The sequence below is a fragment of the Alosa pseudoharengus genome, unplaced genomic scaffold (genome assembly GCF_046254945.1).
Source record: "Alosa pseudoharengus isolate Yale_2024_CS ecotype anadromous, Long Island Sound unplaced genomic scaffold, YU_APseudo_1.1 YU_APseudo_1.1_scf_2, whole genome shotgun sequence".
Lineage (NCBI taxonomy): Eukaryota > Metazoa > Chordata > Actinopteri > Clupeiformes > Clupeidae > Alosa > Alosa pseudoharengus.
This window is the reverse complement of record NW_027468663.1, coordinates 42,899,153-42,926,481: the sequence shown is the minus strand read 5'-3', so window position 1 is coordinate 42,926,481 and position 27,329 is coordinate 42,899,153. Positions and strand designations below refer to the sequence as shown.

The 27,329-nt window shown below is 42.3% G+C and overlaps 1 protein-coding gene across 1 annotated transcript in view; it reads left to right on the top strand.

The window, feature by feature from the left end:
- The first annotated feature begins 2,677 nt into the window (after positions 1-2,677).
- LOC143133521 (cadherin-18-like) overlaps positions 2,678-27,329 on the top strand; it is a 39,175-nt gene continuing 14,523 nt past the window's right edge. Inside the window, exons 1-6 of the mRNA XM_076293284.1 lie at positions 2,678-2,941; positions 14,729-15,023; positions 16,399-16,518; positions 20,677-20,844; positions 21,149-21,336; positions 21,429-21,682. Coding sequence (XP_076149399.1) covers positions 2,678-2,941; positions 14,729-15,023; positions 16,399-16,518; positions 20,677-20,844; positions 21,149-21,336; positions 21,429-21,682 — 1,289 coding nt within the window. The remainder of the gene's footprint in view (positions 2,942-14,728; positions 15,024-16,398; positions 16,519-20,676; positions 20,845-21,148; positions 21,337-21,428; positions 21,683-27,329) is intronic.

The window sequence follows — 27,329 nt, the reverse complement described above, 5'->3', positions numbered from 1 at the left end:
GTAGGTTCATGATATATTTAACACGTCTCATTACTGATCAAATGTCAATTGCCCTTGCACAAGTCTATCGGCCCCTTCCAGTAAAGCTATCCAATCATATGACTCCATCCTAGTGAGTTCCTCAGGCAGAGACCACACCTATTAACCATTAGGCAAAATGGTCTGGGCTGGTCATCATCACAACGACTGTAATCTTGTAAGGGAGGCAGAGTGATGCTTTACAGCTGAGACACACTCGCCTTATCACTAATGCTGCTTAACATCTGCTATAGCTAAGTGTAGTAAGTTTAAAATACAGAAATTGCTCTGGTATGTGTAAACAACATATAAGTAAACAGCATATGAGATGCTGCATAACCGACTGCATAACTCTGCAGTGCAGGAACTGGAGTCAGTCTGGCTCCCCAGGCTGTGAACACCTCCCAAAGCCAAGCAGACCATTTTTCCTGCCTTACATTTCATTAAATTACTTTTTTTTAGGATTGATCAGAGTGTCAGTTAAAAAGAATGGCTGTGGCGGTTCAGTATCATCACAGTGTGAGAGACCCTTCAATCTACTGCAATCTTTCTTGCGTAACTGCCCCATAGAGCAGTGGCTTGGGGGAAGTTGCTTGGTATTTTTGAGCAAGCCATCAGTTTGCTACACACTGAGTTACATCAGGAACAGCCAGGCAAAGTAATAAAGTAAATCAATTTCCAGTCATCACACTCCATTTACAACCAGGCGGCTGGGAAGTACGTCTCTGCAGAAGTTTCTGCTATCATTACAGGCTGATTTTTTTTTAACTCGCACCAGTCAAACGCCTCTGCCCTTCCAAGCACTGGCTAGTGAATCATGGTGTGAAAAGAGAGGCACGGCATCACATTCAAGACCACTCGTGTCATCCTCCATTCCCAGTGCCTTCACATGACAACAACAGGTCAAGGGGCATCTTGACATAATAAGCAGCCGACGTGCTTTAAGAGCCCCCTGCCCCTGTGGGCAGCAGACACAGAGGCTTGAGAGTTGCAGTGATGTCAGGTGATGTTTAGACCTGCCAATGGCACATCAAAAATGAATAAGAGATTAGAGAGTAAATCACTGCCAGACTGAAACATGGCTTTGACAGACAATAAATTATATAGACTATGGGGTGCAAGAGCAAGAGAGGGGTGCAAGAGAGGGGCAGAATGGAGTACATGGACACAAAGATACGGAACTACTGAATAAAGTGAATGTTTGAGATTGACTTGATTGATTACAGTGTGACAGAATTATGCGCAAAACCCTCAACACAAATTACATCCCTTTTTTCTGTCCTTGTGGCTGTAATATATTCTTTATTTGTTCTTTCAATAACAATGTAACATCCTACGTTGTTAGAGAAGTGAAAGTGGGTAGGGACACAGAGTAACATTCTCTGTAAAGTTTTTCACCTCAGCCACATAAATTATTTATGAAATAGCATTTTTTCTGAGCTATTTCTCAGCCAAGCTTGTCTGTCACTGACAGGTGTACAGATTTATTTGGGGAAGCTTGAGAATAAACATGAAAATGCACAATGTTTTTATCAGATCAAATACTCCTGCTAAAACAGAAAATGCTTTCGCTGGAGAAAATGATGTTACAGCTTCCCCGGAGATTAACAGTTTATACACATGTCAAGCTTATATATCTATTTCACACACCACTGGGGTGGGGGGTAGACAGAGAGAGAGGGAGAGAGAGAGAGAGAGAGAGAGAGAGAGAGAGAGAGAGAGAGAGAGAGAGAGAGAAAGAAAGAAAGACAGACAAAGATTGCCATGCCAATAAAGAATTTTTTTAATATGAGTTTGAGAGGCAGAGAGAGAAACACTCATGCTTTAATTTCAGCGGGTTCGGGCTCATTTTACCAGATTTATATTATCTGTAACTACCGTATTCATGAGTGAAATCTGAACATCATAAATGACAAGCCCTATATTTCTACATTTTTCCTTTGTATATTTATTGCCAAGATCATACTTACATTCATATCAAGACAAAACCATTTAGGAGTGGAATTCTTAAGTATTTAATTAATCCATTAAATACAATGGCAGTTTTGAATCTACCCTGACTATATATCAAGCCAGATGAGATGTATACTATGTGCAGAGCCAGGGAGTCAGTGTTCAGTGCATCAACGGAAGCATGTGCCACTGTGCCCAAAGCTCACTTTTACTCAGAAGTACAAGTGTTTTGGGCAAGACCAAGAGACATCGTAGGACACATTTAGATAGGGTTTCATGGTCCAATTTGGTCAAATCTATCAAAAATATCTGCATTTAAACCTATTTTATGAGGATATAGCACCACTTGCTGTAGTATTTCCAAATGGCACCTGAGAAAGTGAAGTTTGACCTATTAAAGATGTCAAGTTTTAATCTATGATTCTGTCCTTTTTTCTTTTCTTCACAGATACAACATGGATATATCCTCCTGTTTCTGATTAACCAACTGCACCACCATTTTCACCCAGTATGCCTGACCTCTTTCCTCAGCGTGTGTGATCTAAAAGGAGCTTCCTGATCGGTGGATGTAACACAATGGGCGACAGCAGAAGCCTCTGGATAGGTCTGATCTAAATGCTCGGTGGACAGCTGCCTGTCAGTGGCCTTTGAGTGGACAGTGTGCCCCGGGTGCACAGAGTGGGTTTGCCACCCCTTGGCTCTTACCATGCGATTATCCAGCACGGTCTCTCTCTGCCTCTGTCTGCTGCTGCTGCTGTGTCTCGGTGTGGTGCTGACCACCGCAGGCACACCCTCACCGGCCAGCCCCGTCAGAACTGCACTCACACAGAACCAGAACCAAAGCCTGAACCAAGCCAAACCAGCAGACCAGGAAAAAGACACGCATCACCGGCCCAAGAGAGGGTGGATTTGGAATCAGTTCTATGTTCTGGAGGAACACATAGGCCCAGAGGCTCAGCATGTTGGAAAGGTAAATGGGTGGTTTTTATATGCATTCATAATTAGGCCAATTTGTAAGCGTGTCCTTACACTGGTAAGCATGTAATACATATACTGTGCATTTGGCACGTTAAGGTTAATAATCCATTTCACATTTACATGATGAAATGCTTATACTAAAAGGCCTATATTCATTTAAGCTCTACTGTACAACAACTACATGACTTTAAGTGGCAACCAGATAACCTGAACATGTGCAAGCTTTTTTACAAGCTTTTTTGATTTTGTAAAATTTTAATTATGTAACTCCATGTCACATCACTTTATGCATGGCTAGTCACATTGTTCTGTGACTACCAAGAGGGATTTTGTTTCTTTCTTCTGTTTATCTTTCCTGTCCAGAAACGTGTTAGCCTGGCGAGCCAGACTCACATTTACATGTAGGGTCTGGACACTCACCGTTCGCAGTGCTCAGTCCGAGGGGCGGGATAATCAGTTGTCTTTCAAATTCCCTCTGCACGCAATAGGACAGCGGCAGCGCTATGAGTCCCATGCGTTTCCCACCAGCGGAGCTAGTTGGCTAGTTCAAACGTTTGCCAATTTAATAAAAGCTTAACTCGTGTCACACTGTTCGCCAACAGCAACATCCATCTTATTTGTTTTCAAGTAGCAGGGAATTCAAGCCAAACCGTTGCAACTCTGCCATCAATCATTATGTTAAGCCCACCTACCGACTCCATACATGATTTCATTGGCCCGGCGAAGTCTGGGGATCTGGAGCTCACAAGCCAACGGAGAGTTGCTAGACTAGCCTTTGCTGCCGCTAGGGGCGTGTCTAGATTTCTAGGCTAGAAATGTGTGTTTTCCTTCTCTAAATACTTATATTGCAGTAGAAATGAATTTGACTTCCTAAGTGGCTGACCCATAATCTCACGCTCTGGGTGTGTTAAATAGGAGTATGATGAAGCAGTGTCTCACATGAGCTGGGAGAGATTAATATGAGGAAGATAATGGCATTAATGACTTCCTGTGTACATTTCCGCTTGTGCTTCCTAGATCTTGCGTACCCTTAAAAAGGTCCTCTGGTATTTGAAATGCAAAATATCTTATTAGAACCAGCTTCATTAGGAGTCCTTCCTCATCAAATGTGGTTAAGAACCCCTGGGGGAAAAACTCAACATAGGATATTATAATACCAGACAGCAGAGTGGGTTTTTAAAGCAAACTATGGTCATCACCAAAAGTTGCATCCCACCAGTCCTCTGTTGAGTGCACAAAGTAGTGGATTGCAACAATGTTGCAAATCTATAGTGACATAATGTATTGACAATTTGCGAACATAGCAAGGTGAAGAGGACACAGATGGCTAAGGTCAAAAATGAGAATCAGCAGTGACCCGTGGGTCTTTTCCCAAGACACCTGAGCTGAACATTTGAGTTACAGTGGCTAGATTTGTTTTGACTGCTGTGATGCTAACAGACAGCCATTGATGGCTATAAGAGGCACATCTGCCCAACCACATTATATCTAGATGCCTTGGTTTCAATTTTACACTGGGCACACCGTACATAGGTAAAGTGTAAAACTCATGGGATGACATTCTCATCCACAGCATTAGATATGTATTTGTATTTCTACATGTTTTTGCAGTTTAACATTTAGGAACTTTAACATTTAAGTATCAGCGGTTTTCATCAGTGGCTGCATTGTTTTTGTCAGCTATGGATTTGGTTCACCTGAGATATGAGGTAGATCAGTGCTGTGCTAAGTATGAAATCATTCTGCACACGTAGAACAAGATGAATTTGCTCTGAGGAAATTGCAAACAGCACGTGGCCTCAACTTTCATCTAGTCATGTAGGGTCTGCCAGAATACGGCTGGCCAAACAATCAGACGTCAGCAACTCCCAGATCATCCTCCTAGACACAGGTGTAGGGTCACAGCATAATGCTGTGTAACAATTATAAAATGTGTCCTCAGGGAAGAAAACATTTTTGAAACATAAATGGAGCACTTGTTTCATGTAAGGTGTGAGGGTGGGGGTATAAGGACATGCAATCAAGGTAATCAATCCCTCATGGGTGTTACATAATTTAATGATGTTATGGTATGTGAATTAGTTACTGCGCAGCCTGTTATTTATGTATTATTTATTAATTTATTCATTCATTCATGTGTCTATGTTTGTGAATGTTGTCCGCTCAGACCTTTGTACTGCTCCCAACTTTTTTTTACATTGTCTACATCAGTAATCATACAAGATAACATTATGCCAGCTGCAAAGCTGCGAAATCAAAGAAACTCTGTGTCACAATTTTACCTTAAAGTAAAGATGTTCATATTAAAAGGGTATCAACTTTACAGCTGACCACTCCTGAGCTATGCCATTGGTATCCCTTCATGTTCCTGAGACATAAGGATTAACCATCCCATGTGTGTAGAATTATTACCAGGGCAAAATTAATTGGATTAAAATTATCAGAGTCTTTATCTTCTATACCAGTGTTTTTCAACCACTGTGCCGGGTCACACTAGTGTGCCGTGAGAAATCATCAGGTGTGCCGCAGAAAATTACCCAAATGTCACTCATTGGTCCAGAAAAGCAACTGTTGCATCAAAGAACTTATAACCACATGCTCTTATTGATTGTATGATTGCACTATTTGTGGTATGCAGGCATTGTACAATGGGGGCCCCATATCCAGTATTCACAGAATCATCACATATCCAGTTCATAACAACAGTTAAATTAGATATAGTCACCTACAAATGAAACAGAGTGTGCATGTTTTATTGAGCAGGTCTTGCATAGAAGCCATAATAAGGCCATATCTGTGAAATTTTAGGCTATGGTATGTTTATTTTTTCTTCACACAGGATGTTAGTGTGCCGTGGGACATTTTAAGTGTCAAAAGTGGGCCGTGGCACAAAAAAGGTTGAAAAACACTGTACTATACCACATAAAGGACAAAGATAAAGGTGTAGATAGCGTCTCAGGGACCACCACATGGACTTACATTAACTCTGAACCTGAGTAGCGTTCTGTGCACTAGGATAAACGTGTTAACATTATAGACCATACATACAGTATAGAATATAGCATATGTTTTTGCCTTTGTTCAGACAGGACAGTGAAGAGTGACTGGTAGCAAAGGGCAGAGGGTTGGTGGGGGAGGAGGGTTGGGAAATGGTTGCAGGTCATATTCAAACCTGGGTCCCTGTGGCACTTGAACCTGAATATGGTATATGGACGCTGCATGTGTATGCACCTCTGTGTCTGCAGCGTCTATGAACATTTCTGTCTTTGATGTTAGTGTAACTGCAATCCTTTGGGCTGCGTCAAATTGAATTTCTCTTAGTGTATGGGGGATCAATCAAGGTGTACTGGAGGTACAGCATCTGCCATTACTCTAGAGTTGAGTTGAACAAGGGCGTAGGTTTGGTCTGAGCTTTGGTGGGGACACTACCCACTAATTCCCCCGAAAAAAAAAGGGAACTGCGAACTGTTTATCACAGCAAATAGTGGCTATAGCACCGTTTAAAAGCTGAGAAAAGGCTCTTTCATGTGACACATGTGTGATGAGTAGCCTACTCGAGGAGTTCAACAGAGAAGAATGGATGAATTTAGACGCACTTCATATGCCTTGTAGTGAAGTGAAGCTGAAGCGCAGCGCAGGAGACTGCGGCTGACTGGTAGTTATTATGACCGCCGCGCAGCGAAGCGGTCATATAGGTTTAGTCAGAATAGTTTTTTTTTTTGTTTTTTTTTCTTTTTCTTTTTCGCATGTCCAAATTTCCGTCAATGATTCCCGGGACACTGAAAGACCGGGGTAGACGAAACTTGGTGGGCATGTAACCCCATATGGATAGCATGGAACCATCGTTTTTCGTTTTGATCTGTAGCCCCCCCCCCGCTGGACTGCACCCCCCGAAAGGAGGGTAGGGCAGACACAGTTTTCTGTGAATATCTCGAGAACCGTAAGGTTTAGGAGGACCATTTTTTTTTTGTATGTTGATCTCAAGGGGCCATGTCAACCCATTCCATAACCACTCATTTCATGTATAGTGCCACCTAGTTAAACACAAAAAAGTAAAAATGAGGTGTTGTAATCGTAGGTATCTGTGACCTAACATAGTCAAAACTGCACGAAATTGGAAGTGTAGGATCATTATGACACCCTCTGAATGCACGCCAAGTTTCGTGGAATTCCGTTCATGGGGGGCCACACAATAAATTCAATTATGTTACTATACACCAACTGGCCTGTAGGTGGCCGGATAATAATAATAATAATAATAAGCTTTATTTGTATAGCACCTTTCATACACAGAATGCAGCTCAAAGTGCTTTACATTTGAAGCATGTAACAAAATAATAGTCAGTCAGTCATTATCAATCACATTTCTTCATTGCTGGGGCCGTTTATGATCCACTCAGCAACATATCAAAAATATAGAAAATGACATGTCATAAGACTGGCAGCCTTAACCCTCTTACCCCCCACAAGCACGCCATATGGCAACTGTGGCAAGGAAAAACTCCCATATTCCAGGAAGAAACCTTGAGCAGAACCTGACTTAATAGGGGGAGCCCATCTGCTTCTGGCTGGCTGCGCCCTCCAATAGCAGCAGATGTAGAATAATCTGAAAAAGTAGTCTACAGGATAAGACGAGTTAACTAAAAGCTTTCCTGTACAGGTATGTTTTCAGATCTTTTTTAAAAATATTTACTGAACTCGCCTGCTTGATGTACAGAGGCAGGGTGTTCCATAGTTTGGGGGCATAATGGATAAAAGCAGCTTCTCCACTTTGTTTGTGGAGCACTTTGGGTACGATTAAAAGATTAGAATTGGATGATCTAAGTTTCCTTTGTGGTTGATAAGATATTAAAAGCTCAGAGATATATGAAGGTGCTGTGCCATTCAGAGCTTTGTAAGTAATTAACATAACCTTAAAATCAATTCTATAGGAAATAGGGAGCCAGTGCAGTTCAGCCAACACAGGGGTGATGTGTTCTCTCTTCTTAGTCTTAGTTAAAAGTCTAGCCGCAGAGTTCTGTATGAGTGCCAATTTCTTTAGATGTTTTTTGGGAAGACCAGTGAAAAGTGCATTGCAGTAGTCTAACCTGCTAGTGATAAAGGCGTGAATTAGTTTTTCTGCATCTTGTTGAGTTAAAAAGGGCCGCACTTTGGCAATGTTTCTCAAGTGGAAATAGGCTGTTTGAGTAACTTTACTGATATGGGGCTTAAAACTTAACTCTGCATCTAAGATGACACCGAGGCTTGTTACTTTTGGTTTGACCTGGTGTGCCAAGTTCCCCAGATTACTAAGAACAATATCTCGCTTTAGTTTTGGTCCCACCAAAAGTACCTCTGTTTTGTCATCATTTAGTTTCAGAAAATTTTTGCTCATCCACTGATTAATGGAGGTTAGGCATGCAGTGAGGGAGCAAAGGCCATCTGGGTTAGTTGGCTCCACAGAAATATACAATTGGGTATCATCTGCGTAGCTATGGAAGTTTACATTATGCTGACTTATGACATTTCCCAATGGAAGCATATATAGGGAAAATGCCGGAGACAGTTTTCTGTGAATATCTCGATAACCGTAGGGCCTAGGAGGTCCACATTTTTTTTGTATGTTGGTCTTAAGGGGGCATGTCAACCCATCCCATTACCACTTATTTCATGTATAGCGCCACCTAGTTAAAAATTAAAAAGCAAAAAATTAGGTGTTTTCATCACAATATCTCTGGCTGACATGGTCAAAACTGCACGAAATTGAAAGTGTAGGATCATTATGACACCCTCCGAATGCATGCCAAGTTTTGTGAACTTTCGTTCATGGGGGGCCTTACAATAAAATAATTTATGTGTACATTTAGTGACCGTACACCAACAAGGATTCCCGGGACACTGAAAGACCGGGGTACACGAAACTTGGTGGGCATGTAACCCCACATGTATAGCATGGAACCGTCGTTTTTCGTTTTGATCTGTAGCCCCCCCCGCTGTACTGGACCCCCCAAAAGGAGGGTAGGGCAGACACAGTTTTCTGTGAATATCTTGAGAACCGTAGGGCCTAGGATGACCAATTTTTTCCGTATGTTTGCCTCCAGGGGTCATGTTAACCCATTCCATGTGCACACATGTGCATAAACAGATACACACGCACACACATACATTCACAGTAATCATACGTATGACACATACTCACACAGTAGACATATGTACGCATGCATGCACATGCACAAACACACATACGCAGGCAAACACACAAGCACGCACACACACACACACACACACACACACACACACACACATAAATATAAACGTGTACACGCACACATGCACACAATTCAAGAATTTCTCAGAATTATGAACAGGCAAGATGATTTATTTTTGTGGAAAAAATGTGCTGGACTGGGCGGCGGTCATATTTTGTACCGCTCTGCGGTACATCTAGTTATAGGTAACTTCAAATCAGCGCGATTTACCCTTATAGGCTACTGCACATTACACGATCTGTAAGAGATGATCCGCAGCAAAGTGAGAAAGTATTTAACTCTTTGTAGCGCATGTGAGCGCTTTTCCCTCCATTTCAACCTGAATATTGGTGGGGACATTTCAGTCGTAATCTGACATTGGTGTGGACACGTCCTTCGGTCCCCACGCAAATCTACGCCCCTGGAGTTGCTGTGCTTGGCAACTAGAATTTATAAACTTGCATTCACAGCTTTTCTTTTGCTTCGCCTACACTAATTGCACATGCCTATTTTCCTTGTTGGAGATCAGTAAAGGTATTTGGCTAGCTAACTATTTGTAAAGCTAATGGTAAAATATTTAGCAAATGCACTTATTCAAGGTGAATTCGAAAAAACAAGCATCACCTGGGTATCAAGCCCAGGACTCCTGCATGAGATATACCTCTTCAAACCATTACACCACTATTAACTATTGTCAAAGTGGGCTAACTTTAGGTGATCAGGCTATAAACATAATTGCAGCTAAACATAATATAAACATATAATTGTAGGTAGGCTATATTTTATGTTTAAAGCAGGCTACCGGTGATTTTTGTTTTCATATTGTATAACATTTGATTGTTGAAGAATTTCTGCTGCTTTGCTGTTGTTGGTAGAGCACTTAATTCCCTCACGGGATCAAAAAAGAGTATATATATGTTTGCTGTTGTTGTTATTTATTATTATTTAATGGGTGCAAATCGCATTTCTGTATGGCAAGTGCTATTAGTAACCAGCTGCAAACAGATACTCTGTTATGGATATTGCATTGGCCTATTTCCCAGCATAGGAGTTGGGGAGTCTGCTTGTGTAGATGGCATAACTAAGTATCCGTGCCAGTGTCTAAGACAGGGATTACATTCAGTCCACACTTCTCCACCACCTGCTTCATAGTTCACACTAATGTCAATTTACTTGAATTGAGGAAGCTTTTCTCGCCCCTTGCATATGCTGTCTGGAGGGCCCTGGGGACCTTTCCATCACCACACCCTGTGTAATTTGTGGTTAGCCAAGGAGTCTGAGCCTCAATTTAATGAGCTTGGTTCTTCTTGTGCTGTGGACTTTCCATCAATCTCTACACAGGTCCACATGCACCTTGTTGTCTCAGATCTAGTTCAGAAAATCAGAGCAGTTTAAGTCTTGCAATCCTAATTCTATATCAAACTTTGGTCACACTATCTACAGATGCTCTGATTGTCAACAAATTATCTGTTGACACTCTATTAACTGCAAACTGCAACTCCGTACACTGAAAATGGAACTGGAAAAAAAGACATGACAAATCTGACATGAAAAAAGACATGAAAGTAGTGATGGGCAAATGAAGCTTTGGTGAACCACTAAACCACAGCAGTGTGAAGCTAGCAACACTAATGAAAAAATCCAATATGGCTACCACATGTAGATTTTTGAACATAAAAGTCCTTACCCAAACCAGTATATGAAACCAAAAATATTGGTTTGCTAAGGACTTTTATGTTGAAAAATGTATGTGTGGCGGCCATCTTTTTGCTTTTCAGCTAGTGTCGCTAGGTTCACACTGCTGTGGTTCAGTGGTTCACCAAAGCTTCATTTGCCCATCACTACATGAAAGTATTGTTGTACTATTATTTATTGTTACCTTGACATGGTAATAATATATATATCGCCAACCTATTTAGCACAGAGGCATATTATTAAACTGCAACAAAGACGTGAGACAGAGGCGATTCTAGGGTCTGTGGGGGCCCCAAGCAAAAATTCCAAGGGGGCCCTACCGACAAGTGTTATCACCATTATGTTATATCACCATTAGGTTATTATGTTAAATGATAAAAATACAAAAGGCGTATTATAAAAATTCTTATATTTTGACATGTATCTCACAAAATATAATTTTGAGTGCATGGTGTAGGCTATGTATGAACATGCTTTGCCATAGAGAAACACACGATAGCGTTGGATTATAAACATGCTTTGCCACAAAAACAGACAAAAATTCGTAAACGTGGGGTAAGTCCAGCTATATGAAGTTATTATTTTGCTGTCACTTCGTCTGTTTTATAACCCAGAAGGATGTATATATCAAATGATAGCTCTGTGTCTCCTCTTTCATCTGACGTGCGTGGTATATCTATCCGATCACGGGTCCGCGAGTAATTCAAACAAGAGTAATGGGTGTGCAGCGTTGGTTTGTGTTCATGACGTTATTATTTTGCAGTTACTTCGTCTGTTTTTATAAGTCAAAAGGATCGATATTCATGGTACCAATGGATAGCCCTGTGTCTCCTCTTTCATCTGATATGCTTGCCATATATATGCGATCACGGGTTTGCGAGTAATTCAAACGATAGTAATGGGTGAGCAGGTGAAGCAGAGAAGTATAGACTGTAAATATGATGCAAATTGATTTTATTTTCATACTTAATCGTACAGACACGTGCGTAGTCTCGTTGGAAAGCCCCACTTCTGCTCTGTCACGCAATATAAGTTTTATCTCGATGTAATGAACAGTTCCGGAGCAATGTAACAAAGAAGAAAGAGTGTGTTTTTTGACGCACTTTGCGTCAATCGGGCAATCTAACAAATTAACGTATGAAAGTATGCTTGGTCCGGACCTTACTGCATCGCGATTAACATGTTATGGCTGACAGCCCTAATACAAACATAACGTTAACCATCTCTTTGCTTAACTAGTTGTAACTGCCGCTAGCTAGCTGAAGTTTACTGTCGTATAGATGTAGCAAACCATGTTCAATCTTTCTGCCAATTAACATTAGCCTACTATAGCTTCATTAGGCTAAATGCCAAAATCCGATGTTGATCCGTCATCACTGCACCCTCGATTGACGTTTACCACAGTTGCCTAAATATGTGCGGATTGAACTTTTTTGAACACAGATCCGCTGTTCATAAGGCCATAGCATAGGGCCTACATATGCACGTACTGTTTGTACAACAGGGCAGGAGCACGCAGAATACATCATTCAATCTCTATGGACGAAATTCTCGCTTGACCCACCTGCAAACGCGCTGAGACCAGGTCGGGGGCCCCCTAGCGGCTCGGGGCTCCAAGCAGTTGCTTGGTTTGCCTGTTGACAAGGTGCGCCTCTGACGTGAGAGTTTTACTGAAGTGGCATCTTTTGGGCAATTTGTTATAACAAAAAGAATATGCATGGCACTCATTTGTATTCCAGGCAGACAATACATTTGTTACCATGGACATTAAGATAGAAATAGATAGAATTGTGCATTGTTCTTTGTCGCTCAGAAGATCTCCTCACCTGGCATACTGGTATTGTATTTCATTTGCAGTGGATGTGAATCATTTCTGGTGGTGGTCCTTAAAGGAACCATATGTAAGATTGTGGCCAAAACTGGTACTGCAATCACTTTCAAATTACTGTAGAGCGGTGTATCCCCTCCCCCCTGACTCGAGGTTGCCAACCCGGATGCCGAAACACTACTGACTTTGTGATTAGTAGATAGGTGGAGGGTGGCGCATCAGGCCAAAACACAACACAACATGACAAAACACAACATCAACATCAGTTGAGGGCTGCAACTTCACTTTTTAAATGACAATATCCTGGCCGGACTACTGTTGTAGTTGTATTTGAAATGAACATGATTTCTTAATGTCTAGTGACATATCAGGGCCATTTTATGATTAATTGAAATACATTTCTTACATATGGTTCCTTTAATGCAACAGAGTTGAAGGCATCTCTGACTTAAAGCCCTCTGTTGTCTGACCACTAGGTCATGCAAGGGATGTCAAGTGCTGTCCATTATGTGGGGTAGTCTTTCTCTGAATCACTCGAGTTGGTGTTGCTGCCCGAACAGATGGCGGCAAAGAAAATTGCACTCGCAACAACCGATCAGCATCTTGATACACACATTAGAGGACCTCAGCTTTATCAGGAAGTGCTGTAGCCTAAGAGTCTGCTCTGCCATTCCTGTAGAACACCTCACTAGATGAATTTACTGTACATGTAGGCTACACTTTTAGTCCGATTAGAATTGGGAAAATGGATCAATCAGAATAAAAATGACACATATTAACACCTTGATCTGAATAAAACTGCCGATCCGATTACATTTTTAATCGTAATGAAAGAGGTGGTTTAGGCTACTGTATCTGTTTGCTGTGCCTGCTGTATCTTCTTAAGGAAAAGTAAAGCAACAATGGCTATTCCGATCAAAGATAGAGTGCCTTTAAGCACCTGATCAGAATAGAACGTAGCCTACCCCATGTGAACAGATGGCATACATTTTCCAATCGGAATAGTTTCGGAATGACAAACGATTGTCCACGTAAACCCACCTAGTGTTAGACTTTCAGATCAGGAACCGGATTCCCTATAATGACAAATCTTTGCGGTCGGAATGATTCAATCACTGTTTGGTATGTTTCTACAAGTATTTCCCAAACAAGCATGCAACAGTAATATGTGTGTTCCACTCAAGTGCTTAGCCAACATTGTCCATGTACACAGTGATGAATGTTACTTTATTTGGTGACATGAGGTGAATCTCATAGCAGATGGCTGTCCACACTCAGTTGCCTACTCAGCGCTACTCAGTCACCTCCTTACAACTGGATTTTTGCAGATGACAGAACTCAGAGTTGAAATGGAAAAGAGCCCGGTCTGGATTCTGAGCTCCTTAGCTGCATTTACCGAATGCTCAGACACAACCCCCCTCAACTGCGGTCTTTCTGTCAGGTAGTTTTTGATTGTGTTTAATTAAGCAGTGGAGAATTCAAAGAACATAATCTTCACAATGTTGCCAGCTTTGTGCAGGTGAGAGGGGGCTTGCTGAAGCAGGTACTGTAGATCATGGCATCCACACAACACAACACCCAACTCAGGGTGGTATAGGGAAACTGCGGTTCCAGAGAGGTGGTCTGAGGGGTGGTATCTTTTGATCTTTCATGATGTGAGATGTTAAGGCCACTGGTGGACAGCTAGAGAGATTGCCATTATCAATTCACAACTTAAAATACACTGGAGACAGCATTTGTGGCATGCATACTTTCCTTCTTTGATGGGTTTCATAGCTTTGAATTTATTTCATTACAATTTCTCTTGAATATTTCAGAATCAGTATGACACTCTGATCATGAAGTAAATGAAAATGCCAGAGTTTAATAAATTGTACCGGTAATGATAGAGATATGAAGTTCTAGACCATGACTAGACCATGGTTGAGGTATACTATATTATCTTTCACTCTCTCCCTCCATCTCTTGTGTGTGTGTTTATGTGTGTGTGTGTGTGTGTGTGTGTGTGTGTGTGTGTAAACTCTCTCAGCTACATTCTAATTCAGACAAAGGCGATGGATCAGTGCGTTACCTGCTCTCAGGGGAAGGTGCTGGTACCATATTCATCATCAACGAGGTCACCGGTGACATCCATGCTACCAAGAGCCTGGACAGGGAAAAGAAGAGCCACTATGTCCTCCATGCCCAGGCTATCGACCGGCACACTAACAGAGCCATAGAGCCTGAGTCGGAATTCATCATCAAGGTCCAGGATGTTAATGATAATGCGCCCAAGTTCCCCGATGGCCCCTTTACAGCCTCTGTGCCGGAGATGGCAGATATTGGTGAGACTACGGGGATTCTGGGATCACGGAGGAGGCTTATTAACCTGACTCTCGCCAGATGAATTTCGTTCCGCCTAGCTCCACTCATCCATCTGGGACCAATCCATTGGAGAGTTGCTTCAGAAGGCTGGGCCTAATCAAAAAATGCTTGCATATGATTGAATAAGCCACTTGTCCGTCATCTATTGACGTGCTACTTCAACCACTCACATCGAAGACAACCCGTGACGCTGATAACAGTATCACAGTCGCTTCTACGCTATGTCACATCTATGAAACTCCCGCCCTGCGTCCTGATTGGCTGTACCATAAAATCGGTGCAGAAATCACTCTCAATGGAAGAGGTCCCAGATGGATGTGAGTGAAGCTAGGCGGAGCTAAGCGGAACGAAATTCATCTGGCGAGAGTCAGGTTAGAGGCTTATGGCTGGTGCCTTGAATGTTGTTTTTCTGAACAGGGAGAGCTCATGTGCTTCACAAGGCTCTGTGTTCTAGTGAGATGTGTAGTGGTCCCATGATCCTTTAGGGGTTTATCATAGTTGTCCCATAGTGTAACTGAGATAGTGGTAATTGAACGTGTTGACATAGTTGACATGACAAAAAGGATGTAATACTGTGGGTTTCCTTTTCCTCAGGCAACTTGACTCATTTCTGAACATTTCTAAACAAGGGGCATTCGTCCAGCTCTGTTGAAAACTGTGCATTATACTTCAACCTGTTTGATGTCTTAGTTGTCTGCATGGTCTTTGCAAATGTAAAGTTAAAAAGGAAAATTATCACTCACTGCTTTTTTTGTAGTGTCTAGTTCCTAGATGTTTTTCCAAAGAATCAGTGAAGTACTGATCTCAACATGCAAAAGATGCCAGTAATATGGCAATATGGTAAAAGGATTGACTGGGATGGCAGGGATTTTGTGTTCAAGAGATTAAGGGCTCGTTTACACGTATCTAGATACTTGTATAAAAGCGTGACTTTTGTATGCTTTTGGCCCTTTTGTTTACATGTAAACTGAGTTTTAGCTCCCTCAAACACATGGTCTCAAACAAATTGTTTATAGTTCATGTATCTAAGTCTCATCTTGTGACGCCAACATAGCCTAGGCTAGGCCTACTCTATGGATTATAACATGTTGGATTGTCATCTTCATTTCCAAACCTAGAGGATTTACAAGTATGAAGAAGATAAGGTAGGCTATGTTTGTTATTCTGGCCTGCTGTGACATGATTAATTGCAGTATCTGAGAAGTAGCAAGTTATGAATTGCTATGGTGAGTTTTGGCTATGGGTTTGCTATTCTGGTCAGTTTTGGCATGTGTTTAGACTGTAGTTTGGTGAACCAAACCCTTTTAACCGTGTTCTTAAATCTACTCTTCTAAGGAACATCAGTGTTTCAAATCACTGCAAACGACTCAGATGACCCTACCTATGGAAACAGTGCCAGGATTGTGTACAGTATTTTACAAGGACATCCATACTTCTCTGTCGACCCCAAAACTGGTAAGATCTTATTGGATTTTTTCTCCATTGCAGGGAATAAAATAAATCTCCTGTAAGAGAGATCTCCTGTAGAGACAGCCTTGCACATAAGCAGGAACAACTGTGTGATAGTTGCTTCAGAATATAAATATATGTACATATACATATATTTATTGTGTATATATATACATGTGTATATATGTATAGCTTCACAGCGTGCCGCAAAACCCCTAAATGTAGAGAGCCTGTGGAATATCTTCTACCACCCCAGAGTCTCTCCATAACAGTGCTGGCCTTGCTGTCAGTAATTGACATGCTTTCAATTGTAGTAAGGCTCTATGAAATGCTGCCCCGTCTTTTGACACAGTCAGCCTGAAAGAAGGCTTTTGAAAGAGCAAGAAAGCAACCACCACTGGCAGAGTATGTCTTTTGTTTGAGGCTTTTAAAATAGCCTGGTCAGAATTAACAGCATAAATTTAGAGCACCACTTAAATGTGTGTGTGTGTGTTTTATGCGTGTGTGCGTCTGTGCATGCATGCGTTTTGTGTGTGTGTGTGTGTGTGTGTGTGTGTGTGTGTGTGTGTGACAGTAGATGTATAAACAGGGGAGGAGAATGATTGAATGAGTAAAAAATAAGTAAAAAAGGATGATACATGAGAGAGAGAGGGAGAGAGAGAGAGAAAGAGGGAGAGTGGGAAAAATAGGCTGATTTGTTTGAGCTCTCTTCCTCAAATGTGAATGACTCCTGCAATGTGCCAAATTGCTGGGGCCATAGAACACAGAGAGTGGAACGGCATTATCCACGCTCATTTACAAGAATTGGATGAAGCATTGAGTGCTGTACGCATTCTACAACCCCACCGACTCAGTTACAAAGCCCAGCAGTACATCTCAACAGACATTCCTTTAATTCTTTCAGATGTACCGAACACGATTCCATTGGTAATGTTTGGACACGGTATTGTAAAATGGACCCAGGTTATTCTACTAGGCTTGTCTCATTTTAAAAATGAAGCAGTGCCACCGTGTTATTATTCTGCCCGTGGGGAATACTGCTCCAACGCATGACAGAGTGGGGAATCGACAGACAGAGAGTGAATAATGGCTTTGGGTGGATTTCAGTAAGATTGCATATGATGACAATTGCACTAGATTTGAGAGCCAGACATATAGACATATGCATGAAGCCCAATGGGAGGCGGCCTTTTATGCAGTTGTGCCCAGTCTGTGGAGTTGCCTTTAATTAGTGTCAACACTGTCATTGCATTAGTGATTTAGAGTAACTCTCCAGGCAGCTCCATACGGCAGCACTATCTCTTAACGTCTCATCACTGTATGTCAACATAAGCATTAGTTCATTCAAACCTACCCAGCTGTACATGCCACATGAACATGCACTGAATGTAAAACAATACCATTTCACATGCCATAGGCTGTTTGGTCAGAGTTATCTAGTGCAGTATTGCATGTCATATGCACCATGTATGGGGCATGCGGTAGTGCTGTGATGAGGTCTGTTGCATTGGTTCACCCATGTTTGATTTCTAAACGCAGCTGCTTTGGATGGAAATGTCAAAAACTGATCTCCTGTTGAAATGAATATGCATGTGTCTGTAACTGTGTCTGAGAAACATTTTAGTTTACCTGAAAGGTACACCTGGACTATTTTTCATGGCATTTAGCCCGTGAGCAATTTCATCCTTTGATATGACTAATTTTATCCTTTTGATATGACTAATTTTTAGTCTAAATTGATTCTTCCACATGTTTATTGATATTAATCACAGTTACTTACTGTGTGAAATAGTATTGTAATAGATTTAGTGTAACACTAGAGATCTCTTGGCAATTAATTAAATGCATTCAAGCATTTTTGCTGTCATTATTGCCATCATTAATTTATGTTTAACACAGATTTTTGAACAGACTAGGTCTAAATGAGCTAGCATGCACTATCCAGCACTAATAAATGCACTCTCATTGCATCCACTATTGTCCATTGTCCACTATTGTTGGTTTATTTACTTCTGGCCTCTGGCTGTTAGCTGAATCCAGAAAGACAGGTCAACATTAGCATGTCTCTTAAAAAAACAAAGCTTTCGAGTGAAATGTCCAGTTCTGGCAGGTGTGATCTGGCCTGGATGTGCAGGGTGCAATCTGTATGACATTCTCTAGGCTGTGCTTATTTGTTCTGGCTGATTGAGGTGTCTGGCTTCACGTTTTCTCTCCTCCATTCCTACAAGAATGTACGACACAGCCCATACTAGCATAGAATCCAAATTCTCAAAAAAAATTGTTGAGTACAATTTTCTACTTCAAAAGACTAACAGCTTACATGAATATATGGCACACCATGTTCCCACAGAATACATAAATAAATAACAATGGAATCCCTGAAGGTTTTTCACATTAACATCAAAGTTGTATCATCAATTCAAATGTTAACCTTGGTTAACCTTAGCGCTTCGTTTAAAGTATGTGTTTGTACAGGGAGACTGGGGTTTTGTGTTTGGCTCTTTAATTGGGTCACATTTGCCATGGCTTTGAACCAGATGAATATGCTACAGCAACTAGAGGCTCATAGACAACTGTCTGCTTTAAATTATTACAAAATGACTTGACCTCCCAATCAGCCAGCATCTCCATGAGGCCCCTTGGCCTTTACTCACTCTCGAGTGCTCTACTCCTGAATCAGCTGTTCAAGTTAAACGCAGTTCACCGTCACCTAACTCTTCCAATCAGTGTTTGCTTCCAGTCCAAATGTCAGAAGCTGCACACCTCAGCTCCTGGCCTCGGGGGGGGGGAGGGGGGGGGGGTTGTGTTCCCTGCGGCATCATGCTTGTACAGGTGCACCGTGCAAACTCAATCTGTTTCCCCCTGCCTGCTGCGGCCACTCCATGGTCTGCTGAACCCCGGGGCACGATTCAGGCAGATGGCTCACACACTTTTCTGAAACCTGTGAAGCGTGTGGGAGCGGCTTGGCAGGATGGCATGCAAGGATGGGAGAAAGGCCAAGGGGGCGGCTAAAGGGGACAGTTAGGACATGGCCTTGTAAGGACCACCCCCATTCCCCCAACAATCATTTAGTTTCCAGTGAGAAGTCATTACTGTCATTACTGCTCCTCATGTGCTCTCCACCAGGAAAGGTTCAATGTTTGTTTCTTCAACAGAGATGAACTGCAAACAAATGCACTAGCAAACATGCACAAAGACAGATACACCCAGAAACACATCTCTCTCTCTCTCACACACACACACACACACACACACACACACACACACACACACACATTCATTCAGAAGGTACAGGATGTTCTCACAAAGCGCATCTGCCTGTTATCTGAAATGTCAGGGCGGTGCAACCACATTCATATTTCAATTGAATTGAAATTTCATAATTGAAGAAAGAGTAAAGAGGATATTGCCCCATCAAGAGGACCCAAGTGACCTTTACTGATGAGTGAAAAGTTTGTAAATCTCCCTCAGAAAAAAATAAATAAAAATAGCTACTTTCTTTTCATAGTTGGACTTGTACAGTTTATATGTCGTGGTACAACCAATGTAGAACTGAAGAAAACGTTATTTTAATTTAAACTCTTTATTGTATTGGAACATTCAATGGATGAACTTGCTAGCAAAGTCAAAAGGTTATATAGGTGTCCAAGAAGATGTCTGTATAATTTGAAATTTGAAATTATAATTTTAAAGTCAGGTGGCACAACCGCATCGTCAGGTGGTACAACCAGATAAAATACTCATTTAACCAATAAATAGTAGATTAAAGTGAACAAATGGTTGAAAAATGTGTTGCACCTAATTACTCATATTCATAAGTTACTTTTAATACCAAGGTCAACTACAAAATAATAATGTGTTAAGCACTGTAGACACTCTCAGGTACAATACCTACCAAAAAATAGAAGCGTGGGGTTTTTTTAGAAACTTTTGGTTGCGCCACGTGACATTTTTTGGGGGTGTATTTAAACCCCTGTAAATATTGCACAACCATTAAGACTTGTTTAAACACAGTCTTTCAACTTCAAAAAAAAAGCTTTCTGTCCATTTTTAAAGATCATTTTGAAAAAACTCATTTTTAAAAGCCTCATTTGTCAATACACACACATTCTCTTACTGTATGGCTACAAAACACATGATCATTAATCTTTTTTTTTTCTGCAGGTATCATTAGGACTGCCTTGGCAAACATGGACAGAGAGACCAGGGAGATCTACACTGTTATCATCCAAGCCAAAGACATGGCTGGTCAGGTGGGAGGTCTGTCTGGATCAACCACCATCAATGTCACTCTGACGGATGTCAATGACAATCCCCCCAGGTTCCCACAGAGTAGGTGCTCATTTTCTCTCTCCCTCTCTCCAGAATCCACAGATTTCATTCAATTACATCCAGAGCATGACATGCAATGAGTAATTATAATGTCCTGAAAATAGCATATGAATTTCCCTCAATGTTGTTTGAACGCACAATGCGCCGGTACTCAGAATTACTAACTAATAAACGTTGTAGAGAGCCAGTTGCTCTCTCACTGATGTGCTTGATGAAATAGATTGCTCTGACAAAGCCGTGTCTGTGGTCCATAGAGTCTAATGATGAAATGAATGAGTGGTTGTTATGATTCACTCCACTACAGAGAACTACCAGCTCTATGTTCCTGAATCAGCACAGGTTGGGAAAGCAGTGGGCAAAATCAAAGCGAACGACGACGATCTTGGTGTCAACGCTGAAATGACCTACCGCATCACCAATTCAGAGGGAGCTGCCATTTTTGCTATCTCTACTGACAGTGACAAGAAAGAAGGCGTTATCGTGCTGAAAAAGGTTCCTGGCTTACATACAATTATTATGATGTAAAAAAATGTAATTATGACAGTTTGACAGCCATCATTTGAACTTGTCTGCTGATGTTTCAGCATCTGGACTATGAGAAGAAGAAGGCTTACACTCTTCACATTGAGGGGATCAACACCCACCTGGACTCCCGTTTTTCCCACCTGGGTCCTTTTAAAGACACCACCTCTCTGAAGATCATCATTGGAGATGTGGACGAGGCGCCACTGTTTTCCATGGACTATTACATCCTGGACGTCTACGAAAACGCCCCCGCAGGGACAGAAGTGGGCATGGTCTCTGCGCAGGACCCCGACAGTACCAAGAGCGCTGTAAGGTAATGCTCCATGAGATGCTTCTTATAGTGACTCTACTACCCTCATTGTAACAAGTCATCTATGATGCAGGAGGTAGATGCAGGTTTCTTTTATTGTGAAGTCACACCAGCCAACTTGCAGCAGTATTAAAGCCAAGAGTAACAAAAATTACAACAACACTACAGTCCAAACTGTTTAGAAAACAAAACACAGGACAGGGCTTCACACTGTGTAGCATTACAAATGCTGCTCAAAGAAGAATTGAAACAAAGGAGTTTAAGTACCAAAACATGTGATGACTACAACCAATAGAGAGTCCCGGAGTTCAGGTGCTGCTCGTTAGGGTGACAAGGAAAAAACAAGGAAATAATTCAATCAATAGGTGGGTGATGAGGACCTAATTGGGGCTACAGCTGTTTGAGTAGGCCCAGGAGTCATCACAGTACCCCCCTCGATGCGCAGCTCCAGCTGCAGGTGGGTGTCGACCTCAAAGGTCGACCTCTACGGCGTGGGGCTGGTCGATCTGGACGGCGTAGATGGAAATCCCGTATGAGGTTTGGGTCCAAGATATCAGCTGCGGGAACCCAGCAACGTTCCTCCGGGCCATAGCCCACCCAATCCACTAGATACTGAAGGCGACCCCCACGACGTCTGGAGTCTATGAGGGACTGGACAGCATACGCAGGGGACCCGTCAATATCCAGTGGAGGCGGTGGAGTTTCACAGGGAGCTGCCCGTTCCAGAGGGCCAGGAACCAGGGGCCTGAGTAAGGACACATGGAAAGAGGGTGAAATGCGATACTGACGCGGCAACAAGAGTTGGTAAGTTACCTCATTGATCCTCCGGGTGACTTTGAATGGGCCAATGAACCGAGGGGTCAGCTTCTGACAAGAAAGGCGCAGCTTTAAGTTCTTTGTAGAGAGCCAGACTCTGTCACCAGGTTGGAACTCTATGGTCTCACCACGGTGACGATCAGCCTGACCCTTCTGTCTGCAAACCAGGCTTGTGCAAAATTCCAGAATTGAATTGAAACTGGCTTTTAAATTCCAATTCAATTCTTGAATTTCACTTGCATTTCAATTGAGGTAGCAAAACAGGAAGCAGAATTGCAATTCGAATTGTGCACAACCCTGCTGCAAACTGCCCTCTGGAGTCGGACATGTGCCATATCCCACACTCGGCTAGACCTCCGGAACCACTCATCAACTGCGGGAGCTTCGGTTCTCTCTGGATTCCATGGGAGTAGAGGAGGCTGGAAACCCAGGACACACTGGAAGGGGGTGAGGCCAGTAGAGGAATGTGTGAGAATTTTGGGCATATTCCGCCCAAGGTAGATAAAGTGCCCACTCGCCCTGTTTTGCCTTGGCAGTAGCTTCGGAGAAACCTCCCAATCTCTTGGTTCATGCGCTGTACTTGACTATTGGCTTGAGGATGGTACCCTGAGGTTAGGCTGACAGCAACATATAATCTCTGTATAAAAGCTCTCTGATGTGAATTGAGGTCCTCGATCAGAGACAATATCTATAGGCAAGCCATAGTGCCGGAAGACCTGTTCGAACAATGTCTCTGCAACCTGGAGTGCAGAGGGAGAAGTCGGCAGAGGAATACAGCTGCATGATTTAGAAAACCTGTCAACCACCACAAGAATTGTGGTGTAGCCATAGGATGGGGGCAAATCAGTGATAAAATAGACAAATGTGACCAAGGCTGTTCAGGGATTGGAAGGGGATGGATTTTTCCTGCTGGAGCTTGATGTGGAGTTTTGGAAGTTGCACACACTGAACATCGGACATACCTGGTTGTTACGACCCTCTGCTCCCCCTGCTGTCTGTGTAGAGGCCTATGCATCGATTGTGGGGTGGCGAGTTGACTGATTGCACCTGGAGTGGGCGTGGTCGATATAAGCCTGAAGATCAGCCTCACTGTGGCTGGGACTTTTTCCGACATTCTGACTCTTGCACTCACACACACATCGAGACTTTCATTCACCACATCCAGACACTCAACATCCATTAATTTGCACACACGCTTTTCTCTTTCCCATGTGCTCACACATCCATTCTTTCAAACTCTACTCCGTCATTGCCGGCATTTCCATCTTTGCAACTGCAACCAGTAGACCTATCATATCCCCTAGACACAGTTTATCTGTTAGTAAATAAATGAAGTATTGAAATTGCATTTGGTGTTGGCCTCCATTTCATGTTTGCTGCCCCCACGAGCCTGGGCCGTAACATGATTGGGTTCTCAGTCTGGAACTGGTTGTCTGAAGTTAATCGGCAGGAGTAAGGTGAGCAAACTGCTTTGTGTGTCTTTGTGTAGCCTATTTTGAGCAAGCTCCTTTAGAAGGTGCTTTAGCTGATTCGAGCTAGCCCGTCTCTTCTGAGGCACTGTTTCTTATTTTGCTTGTTTGTTATTTTGCCTTTCTTGTGTTTTACGGTGAACTGCTGAAGGTACGCTTCGGTTTGTGGCATTAAACCGTGCATTTGTTTCTGTCCTTCCACAAGTTTGCGTTTAAATATCCCCAGTTCGGTGATCCGTAGGGGGGCTAGGTGGGTTTAGGAGCTGCTCAGACCCATGAGCTCTGGGGTTACGATACGATACGATGTGTTTTTCAAGATAATAATTGAATTAGCAGGCGAGACGTCGCTTGTTGATTTGCATTGTATCCTGCACAGTGTTGTGTGTAACGAGTTACAAAGTAACGAGTTACAGTAACGTCACTACTTTTTTGAGTAAAAAGTAGTGTAACGCGTTACTACTGAAAATTTGGTAACGTAACGTAGTTCCTTTTTCATATCGGCGCAACGTTACTTTTCCCAGGGACAGATTTGACAGCGACGCTGCTTTCTCAGTTGCGCGCTTGCGCAATAGGCACGAGCTTCACACGGCAGCCTACGTGACAGAGGCTGGTAGCATGAAATGCAATTATAGCTCCACACGGTATGTGACAGAGGCTGGTGGCAATGAAGAGCAATCATAGCAAGTGAGATGCAGCCAACGCTAACTTCTGAGGGATGGAGGTAGCCTAGTCAAAGATAATGAATGGTAGCAAGATGGGTCGTCCTAGTTCATGTCTATGAGGGCAAAGTGGAGTTCAGTCAGAGACGGGCTCTGGTTCAGTTCCCGCCTGCACAGGGGCGTGTCACTGACGTATGACTTACGTTTGAACGCCTCGGTTCCACGCCAGACAAGCCGGAGTACAAAATAAACTTGGTGTACACCTTCATTAATGTTGATTTTCTCCCGACTGGAGGGTCATACTATCACGACATTCTACTGAAATAGGGAAGAGGGTTTGGAGATCATGATACCGTGTCCGAAATGTGCATCCATTGCTCAGAAAAATAAGGCTTTGACAGATTCTGGGAAATTCTTGGATTCTGCCATAGACCTCAATGTTAAAAAGAGAGCCCGATCACTGCATAAATGTGCGGGGGCGTGTACTGCTACCCTATTTGCATACATTTCCAGGGACAGGAAATGGCCTCTCATGAAGTATCTTCGTAATCAACGAAAATCTTTGGCCTAGTACTTCGAACTCATTGAAACTAAGGGGAGGAATGTGAGTGTTAGTTGTAGCCTAGCCTAGCCTAGAAATCTAGACGCACCCTAGCGGCAGCAAATGTGGGTCTGGCTCGTCATGCTAAGCCTAGCCTACACTGTCCCCTGATTTTGTCTACTGCCGTTAACTCAACTGCCAGCCTATTGATACGATTTGCACAAGCTTTGCACCAAATTTCGGAGGAGCGCCTGTTTAATGAAAGAGTATAAGGCTATAAAATAAGCCCTCATATACAGTATTTTGTGTTCACCTATATGCCCAAGATGTAGCGAGGCTATGTTATTTGATATTGTTTCATAGGGCTTTAGTGGTGGTGTTGAAGCCTATAACCCCAATGTTTTCTTGTCATGTGCTGTGTTTGTGGCATTTTTTATAATAAAGAGCACAAAATAAATACCTGTTATGTCCTCCATAGTAGAACTTTATGTAGGCCTACACATTTAGGAACAGATATTGGGTTCTGCCCAAAGTCGAGCAACAAAAGTAACGTAAAAGTAACGAGTAACGTAATAAGTTACTTTCCATAGAGGGTAACTAAGTAAAATAACGGATTACTTTTTTGATAAGTAACGAGTAACGAGCAAACACTACTTTTTAAAAGTAACTTCCCCAACACTGATCCTGCAGTAGGCTAATTGGGGTTAGTAGCTATTGTGTTTGGTTAGGTTGCAAGTAGCATGGCCAGTCAGAGAGGGCAAAATCTGTAAATATGTGTTAGCCAAACGCTTTGGTTTAGATTGCTTGTGAACATATGGCGCCAGAGCAGGTAGTTTAAAATATGTGGCATTAGACCTTTTACATAACTGAGTGGTTAAAAGTTGGATCAGATATTTCATACTGGTAATCCTTAATGGAAATCTTTATTTCTGTGTTGCACCGTTTTCATTGTAATCAACATTTAATCAACAAGTGCTTTTAGCTTGCCAAGAGTTACCCATACCTATGCTACTGAGTTTCTACCTCTTGTGGCGAAGAGAGGAATTGTTTACTTTGTTTAGGAATTTTGCTTAATTTCCACTGTATTGTGTGTGTTTGTTAGTCAGAGATGTCTACAATAGTGGATGAGTTTGTTGTAGATCCTTCTGAGGGGACACTAGAGCAGTGTACGAAGGAACAGTTAATACTGATTGCTCAACATTATGGGATAGAGCTCAGTAGTGAGGTTAAGAAAGCAAAAGCTTCACTTTTTAGTCACCTTAAGTCTGCATTGGTCGAAAAGGAAGTGTTCTTGTCTTAAAACTGACTGAGCCTGTTAGTCCAGCATCACTTGCATCTGCAGGGAGTCAGGGCAGTGAAATTAGACTAAACAAGGAATTGGCAGTGAAGGAAAAACAAATGCAGCTCGATGCAGCCAAAATTCGTGCTGATCATGAAGCTCTAACAGTTAAAGAGAAGCAAATGGAGAGAGAGCTGGAACTTAAGAAATTAGAGTTTCAACGAGAACGTGAGCAGGCAGTACAGGAACAAGAGGAACGTGCTGACCGCGAACGTGAGCGTGAACAAGAGTATGAGCAACATCAGAGAGAGCTTCAATTCAAAGAGCGTGAGAGGCAATTTGAATTAAGGAAACTAGAGCTTGAACTGGCAACGAAAGGTACTCCTGTTCCTTCGCTATCGCCTGATTATAGTAATGGCATTCCAGCTCCACGGCCTTTGCCTGATAATCCTGTACTTCCTACAGCTCCTGTGTTTGATGTGTATAGAAACATCAGAATGGTTCCACCATTTTCAGAATGTGAGGTCGAGAAATATTTCCCTCATTTTGAAAGAGTGGCTGTTTCCTTTCGGTGGCCAAAAGAATACTGGACTCCGCTTTTACAGAGCGTTCTGGTAGGGAGGTCTCAGGACATATACTCATCGCTTTCTTTAGAGCAAGCCTCTTGTTATGACACTGTAAAGTGTGCCATTCTCCGTGCGTATGAACTTGTTCTTGAGGCATACCGCCAGAGTTTTCGTATTTTTAAGAAGAGCGACCAACACACCTTTGTCGAATTTGCTCGAGAGAAAGGACACTTGTTTGATAGGTGGTGTAGCTCACAACATGTTGACTCCCCGGAGCTGCTGAGGCAGTTAATCTTGGTTGAGGAGTTTAAGAGTTGTTT